The sequence below is a fragment of the Leguminivora glycinivorella genome, chromosome 2 (genome assembly GCF_023078275.1).
Source record: "Leguminivora glycinivorella isolate SPB_JAAS2020 chromosome 2, LegGlyc_1.1, whole genome shotgun sequence".
NCBI lineage: Eukaryota > Metazoa > Arthropoda > Insecta > Lepidoptera > Tortricidae > Leguminivora > Leguminivora glycinivorella.
Window position 1 is genome coordinate 3,445,747 of NC_062972.1, and position 7,719 is coordinate 3,453,465.

At 37.4% G+C, this 7,719-nt stretch overlaps 1 protein-coding gene across 1 annotated transcript; it reads left to right on the top strand.

Annotated features, from left to right (window-relative positions):
* The first annotated feature begins 2,251 nt into the window (after nucleotides 1-2,251).
* Nucleotides 2,252-4,921, top strand: LOC125234500. The gene is made up of 3 exons (XM_048140767.1): nucleotides 2,252-2,387; nucleotides 3,542-3,617; nucleotides 4,596-4,921. The coding sequence occupies exons 1-3, from the start codon at nucleotides 2,352-2,354 to the stop codon at nucleotides 4,892-4,894; spliced, it is 411 nt and encodes a 136-aa protein (XP_047996724.1). The 5' UTR covers nucleotides 2,252-2,351; the 3' UTR covers nucleotides 4,895-4,921.
* Nucleotides 4,922-7,719: the final 2,798 nt, after the last annotated feature.

Consider the following 7,719-nt stretch of genomic DNA (forward strand, 5'->3'; position numbering starts at 1 on the left):
GGTAGAACATCAACCAGCGTAAACAGGACGAAGCGTGGTCGCGGAAAGCCAGCAACATTAAGGCTGGACTTTAAATTTTATTGTGTCAGCGTAAAGCCCCATTAAGGCTGGTTTTATTGTGTCACGCACAATCCGCACCGGACTAATTTATGTTCAAGAGTAGCGGTCGCGTCCGCGAGGACAACTTCAACTTTATACAAATTGGTCGTGCGGATATCTCCGCGCGGTCAGTCGCGTACGCGTGACACTAAAACTAACCTTACACAGTTCGAGAACACACAAATTTCATTCCACTCATCTTAGAACAAATTAAATAATTATAATTTGAAAATATTTTACATACATACATATAATCACGCCTGTATCCCATAAAGGGGTAGGCAGAGCACATGAACTACTAAGTTTCAGTGCCACTCTTGGCAAAAAGGTGTTGAAAGAAATCCAAATTGTGGCATTGCAGTGACAGATTGCCAGCCTCTCGCCTACGCCACAAATTAACCCATATCCCATAGTCGATTTCTACGACACCCACGGGAAGAAAGGGGGTGGTGAAATTCTTAACCCGTCACCACACACACGGGGGGGGGGGGGGGGGGGGGTGAAAATATTTTAATTTATATTTTAGAGGTTTTGGTCACTGTTTCTTTGTATATGACATTTATTTAATATTCATTCTAGTCAATTAATTTTTCACCACACCAACTGGTAAAGGCTCACTTTGCTATTCGAAAACAGATAGCAAAATTGCATTTTATCCACAAGAGAGTTGAAGTAAATGATGATTTTGAATCATGAATATTGAACAGATTGATGGATTTGATTTAGTTTCATGTTTTAAAGTCAGTATTTTGATCGTGTTGGTGTGGTGAAAAATATTGTGTTTCACTCGGTGGCAAAGTTTGTTTAACCTTCGTGACTTGAAACCCTCGCAACGCTCAAGATTCTACTTTTTGAACCTCTCGCTACGCTCGTGGTTCGATATTCGAATCTTTCGCTTCCTCGGGTATCAATATTGGCACGTGCGGTTAAACAACGACTTTGCCCGCTTGTAAAACAAATAACTATTATGCTACTTCTACACTACAATGTAGGTATTAATTAACATTTGGCGCTAAAATTCTAGTCTTGGGGTCCTCGCGCGAACACATTTTTAACCCCCGACGCAAAAACGACGGAGTGTTATAAGTTTGACGTGTCTGTCTGTCTGTCTGTATGAGGCATCGTAGCTCCCGAATGGATGAACCGATTTAGATTTAGTTTTTTTTGTATGAAAACTTAGTTATGTAGTTACTCATGTTTCATGAAAATCTGTCCACTATGGGTTATTTCAAAATTTTAATTTTGTGGTTAGGTTATTCACAGTAGTAGTCGTCGCACAACGTATTATCTTTGCGATACAGCGAGGAAATGTCGCCAGCAACCTTGGTAGCTTGGTACCTATTTGCCTCACTGCTGCTGCTGCATTTGCTTGGTGCCTCAAGGGCCTATTTTAGATATACATAAGCTAGCTATTAAGCTGAAATAATCTTCATAATAATCGTACCTACTTATTGACGATCCGACATAACAGTTTTATTTAGAGACACGCCTTAAAATAAGTATACGATCAGATTACAAACATTGCTATGTGTTGCGTTGAAGGATTAATCAGGCGCTGAGACCTGAGACATGTGATATAGCGATGAAACAATAAATTGCTATTGATGGACATAGTTTTCTCTACTAATAATAATTACGCTTTTTTATTAGAGCATATAAATAAATAAATAAGATTTAGGAAACTAAATTAGTAATTACCTATATTAAATAAAGAAATACAAATGATGCAAGAGTAGAAGAAAAATGTTTTAGTTCATTTACAGACACATACATACATACATACAATCACGCCTGTGTCCCATGAAGGGGTAGGCAGAGCACATGAAACTACTCAGGTTTCAATGCCACACATGATTATAGTTAATAAGTACATAATACTCTAAAGAAAATAAATGATTTATTGACTGAAATGATAAATGACAGTATGTATAATTAATTTACAAACAAACCCTACAAAAATTGAAATAACAAAATATCGTTGTTGTACGCGTTTTTAAGTACCTTATTCTTTTTTATTTATTTGAATAACATACACGATACAAATTTCACAGGCTTTTCGCCATAATATTAATACATAGCAAGCAATAATAAAATAATAAAAAATATAATAAAGAAAAAGAGTGAAACGAACAAAAAGCTGCGCATTATCGCAATGGAAATGAGTTTCTGAAGTGGTCGCGAAACTAAATAAAAATAAATATGAAGCGATAAAAAAAATCAAAGTGTTTTATTTATGCGTATTTTACAGTAGCATGAAATGCGTGAGACTTGACATGTTAAATATTAAGGTAAGTTTAGTTTAGAGTTGCCTATTTTTGCCCTATACAGTGTGATGAAGCGCTGGTAGCCGCTAGGTAAGAGCGTGCGACTTTCGATCCGGAGGTCGCGGGTTCGAACCCCGGCTCGTATCATTGAGTTTTTCGGAACATATGTGCGAAATGTCATTTGATATTTGCCAGTCGAGTCGCTTTTCGGTGAAGGAAAACATCGTAAGGAAACCGGACTAATTCCAATAAGGCCTAATTACCCTTCGGGTTGGAAGGTGAGCTGGCAGTCGCTTTCGTAAAACTAGTGCCTACGCCAAATCTTGGGATTAGTTGTCAAAGCGGACCACAGGCTCCCATGAGCCGTGGCAAATGCCGGGATAACGCAAGGAGGATGATGATGACAGTGTGATACAGAATGGGGGCTTTTTTAAAGGAATGCAATCTTACATGGTTATTTAACTAAATATATTTTCTTACAAGCATTATTATTGCCGGCAATGTACATGTACAAGCACCAGACACTTGTCAAGGGATGGTAATGACGCTATTGACAGCTCATAAGTAGGTATTAGCGATGTACACTGAATGCGAGGATTTTGGAAACAATATTTCGCAGTTAATTTCAATAACTTTCTCTATTTGCTGATACTTATACGCAAATATTGTTCTAATAATTGCCCGCGTGGTGGTAACACACTGTATAGTTTTTTTATCCAATTCTTTAGCCGCAAGTGACAATATTGATACCGGAGCAAGTGAAAGATTCCAATATTGAACCGCGAGCGTTACAAGTGGTTCAGAACGTGGAATCTTGAGCGTTGCGAGGGTTTCAAGGCACGAAGTTAAACTAACTTTGCCAGCGAGTAAACCACATTTTTTTTCACCACACCAACTGTAAAAAATATCTAACTAAATCAAATTCATTAATTTATTCAATATTCGATTCGATTCAAAATCCTCACTTATTAAAGACATCAAATTGAAATTAGTATGAAATCACATTGCACTCTTGTGGGTCAAATGCAATTTTGCTTTCTGTTATCAAAGAATCGAGAGGGTCTTTACCAGTTGGTGTGGTGAAAAGTTCATTCCATACCATATAAAATGTCGTGTTGTGTTTTGGGACATGTTTCGCCTACACTATATATATACTTACGAATACCTACGTTTTTCAGATTACGTTCTTGTTCCTGATACCATTTATACACTTAACTGTCCAGTCGTACAACAGGCGACGCCCACCAGACAAAGGTAATATTAATTTAAATCTTTTCTTTATACTTCCTGGTCCGATTAGGTGATACTGGTATGGGCCATTTTTTTCAAAGTTGTCCACCCCACTTTTTTTTTGAATTTGGAAATTTTTATGCGGTTTCCACTCAGAATCGCGAACTCTTTTAATCCTAATAGGAGAAAAAACGTGTCCCAAGTTTTTTCCCATTCCGTTACCATTTTTTCATACATTTTGTGTGGCGGTAACGAAATGGAAGGTTTGAAAAATGTATGGAGATCTTGGGACTTTTTTTTCACATATCAGAATGGAAAGACCTCGTGCTTCTGAGTATGTATCGCGTAAAAATACCCATGTCACAAAAAAAAGGGGTGGACTACTTATAAAAAAACCGGCCAAGAGCGTGTCGGGCCACGTTCAGTGTAGGGTTCCGTAGTTTTCCATATTTTTCTCAAAAACTACTGAACCTATCAAGTTCAAAACAATTTTCCAAGAAAGTCTTTATAAAGTTCTACTTTTGTGATTTTTTTCATATTTTTTAACCATATGGTTTAAAAGTTAGAGGGGGGGGACGCACTTTTTTTTCCTTTAGGAGCGATTATTTCCGAAAATATTAATATTATCAAAAAACGATCTTAGTAAACCCTTATTCATTTTTAAATACCTATCCAACAATATATCACACGTTGGGGTTGAAATGAAAAAAAAAAATATCAGCCCCCACTTTACATGTAGGGGGGGTACCCTAATAAAACATTTTTTTCCATTTTTTATTTTTGTACTTTGTCGGCGTGATTGATGTACATATTGGTACCAAATTTCAGCTTTCTAGTGCTAATGGTTACTGAGATTATCTGCGGACGGACGGACGGACAGACAGACATGGCGAAACTATAAGGGTTCCTAGTTGACTACGGAACCCTAAAAAAGGCCCATATAAGAGGTTTTCCCTAAACCGAAAGTTTGCAGAAAAAAACATTATGATTAGTTGCTTACAGGAGTCACTAAACGCTTCACAATGCCAGATGTTATCAGCCCACAACTGGCTAATTCACTAAAAATCCCAAATAAGGAATTCTGCCAGAAGATGGCTCTGAGGGGCACCGACTTTTACATGGTGCTGCCGTGGTGGTACCACTACTGTGAGCGTCTGAAAGACAAAGAAAGAAACTCCAGGGATATGAAGGACAGACACATTGTCGCTTACCAGAACGTCTTGAAAAAGGTACAAGATTATAAAAAGAGGCAGAAGATTTGGGAAGAAGTTTCGGCTTTATTACGACCTAAAAGACTGTAAATAAAGAAAGAAACTGATTGGACAAGCGATATTTGTTTCATTTAGATTTTATTAGAATTACTCAGAAACCCCCGAACTAAAGTCTGGCTTCGCATACAACTTTTTTATACATTTTAAATATGAAAAATACACATGACGGATATTTGTTCTTGAGTTATGGATGTTTTCTATGTATATTTTCTAAGTATAACTTTTTTTTTTAATTCAAGGTCACAATATGAAATCCAATAGATTTTGCATCGTTTTACAAAATATACGTACGAGTACATTCTTCCTTGTCATTTTCGTGTAATTTGCCTAAAAACATGCGAGCCCTTAAGGAAATTTAAATTTGATGGACTTTTTGACAACACTCGTAACGTGTTCAGATAATTGATTACTTTTGGCAAATTCGTGTAAGTAACTGATTATTCGAGAGGAAGAAATCTAAATATAGGTGGTACTGGAAAGTAACCTGAAAAACGTGGCAAACGTGAAAGAATTGAACATGAATAGATAGAATTGAACAACCTTAGAAAGGTAGGTATATCTTTATCGGAGGTAACCTCAATAAGGCTTGAGTTATGGGCAGAATTACATCTTAAATAGAAAAATACACAAAATTGGGAAGTAATTCAAATAATATAATTATTATAATTATCTATCGTTAATTGTATGGGTAATACATCACAAGCTTTCTTGAGATTACCATGGGACTTAGCCAATCTGTGTAAGAATATCCTAATAGTATAAAAATTATTTATTTTATTTAAGTATATTTATAATAAGTATATTTAAACTAAACACCAACTGCGATCCAAAACTAGTGTCGTAGATGTGGAGGTTAACTCCGCAAGGCTTAAGTGAGATTGGGCAGGACATGTCTCTCGAATGCATTCAGAGCGGTGGGCCAAATTGGCTAGTAACTGGACACCGCTGATTAGCTGGGGCAGAGGCAGACCAAAGAAGAGATGGCGAGATGACTTCGACGCATTTTGCAGCAACTGGCAGGTGCAGGCGGCCAATTCGTAATAAGTGGCGGAAAAAAGGGGAGGCCTTTGCCATAAACATAACAATAGGCTAGAAAGATATATTGAACCCGGGACAACGAGCTTCATAAGCAGAGTCAGTACCCAAGTACCCACTAGCTAGACAGGTATTCTGTGATTTTGCTTAAAATGCCTCGTTGTAGAAACGTCGATTGATGTGGGATTTTGTCTGTTTATTCTTTTTATCAATGAGCAACAATGGAGCTAAATGAACCTTATTCGCCATGTAAAATGTTTTGAAAACATCCTGATAAAGATTTCCTTGAAACACATTGTGGTGCATTGCACTTTTGGATACTATTAATTGGCGGTCATGAATTTTCTATTTGCGGTAAGTTTGTGAGAAATTCCTAATTTTTATGTGGTGTGCAAAAAACAAGTGTGTGTTATACTAAAAAGAGTTAAGCTCTTTTTAAAGTCAGAAAAAGTTCTACAGATTCTCAGTTCCCCGGATAGTATCGCCTGCCAGTTAAGAGCAAAATCCAATAGTGCCGGATAACAGTAGACTGATAATCTGTGAGGCTCTCTGTACAATATATTAGTCTGTGACAATAAATTTACATTATAAACTATTCCAGATTGTCGTCACATTCTATCCGATTTACATTGCCTCGAAGAAATTGGACATGTCCTCAGAGGAAAGTATAGAAAACATTCTCTTCTACAAAGACTTTAGGCCCAAAAAGAAGGAGCTGGCACCATTACCCCCAGAACCCTTAGTGTTACCAGCACAAGTAAAACAGCCAGAGTGCGTACCGCGAATGTGCTGCTCCATGTCTTGTACGAACTCTTGCGGACAAAACGAAATAGGTCCTGAGAGCCTTCAGCGAAATCAACCTATGAGTTTTAATCCTGGTAACTCAAACCCTTTTAGTTCTATGAATCATGGTAACTCAAACCCTTTTAATTCTATGAATCCTGGCAACTCAAATCCTTTTAGTTCTATGAATTCTATGAGCTCTATGAGTTCTATGAATTCTTTTAATTCAATGGGACCGATGAATTCAATGAAACCAATGCATACTATGACACCAGGGCAGCAGCCACCATTCATGAAGCACCCGAAGAAAAAAAAGCTACCAACGATACCATTACCAACAAGGAGGGACATGGGACACACTCGAGAACATATCAAGAGCCTCATATCCAAAGATGAGGATATTAAGAAGATCCTGAAGGACTTGGTGAGGGTGACGATGAAGAAGGTGGATTTGCTGGAGCTGATCAAAGCGAGGAGAGCTGCGGAGAGCGACAATGATGGCTTTGATATTGGTGATGTAGAAGATGATGAGAAACAATCGTGATTTGAATATATGTTTGACACTCAACCACAGTATAATAAAGAGTAGGTACTATCGTACTGACTCAACTGTAAATATTAAAAGATCAATAAATAATAAATAATTATACATTGGGGACACCTTACACAGATCGACTTATCCCCAAATTAAGCAAAGCTTGTACTATGGGTGCTAAGCGACGATATACATACTTAAATAGATAAATACATACTTATATGCAGAAAACATTCATGACTCAGAAACAAATATGTATGTATGTATGTATGTATAAGCTTTATTGTACATAAAGGAAACAAAAGAGACACAGTTACAGAGTCAGTAATATACAATGTAGGCGGACTTATCCCTTAATATCTGTGCTCATCACACAAATAAATGTCCCTTACCGGGATTCGAACCCAGGTCCGTGGCTTAGCAGGCAGGGTCACTACCGACTGAGCCATACCGGTCGTCCAATACAATAAGACGTGCAAACCTTCGCTTTTAATGATAACTG

Coding starts and splice junctions, on each gene's coding strand:
- LOC125234500 (XM_048140767.1), top strand. CDS start 2,352: ATGAAATGCGTGAGACTTGACATGTTAAATATTAAG. Junction 2,388..3,541: donor TTGACATGTTAAATATTAAG/GTAAGTTTAGTT, acceptor TACGTTTTTCAG/ATTACGTTCTTGTTCCTGAT. Junction 3,618..4,595: donor GCGACGCCCACCAGACAAAG/GTAATATTAATT, acceptor AGTTGCTTACAG/GAGTCACTAAACGCTTCACA.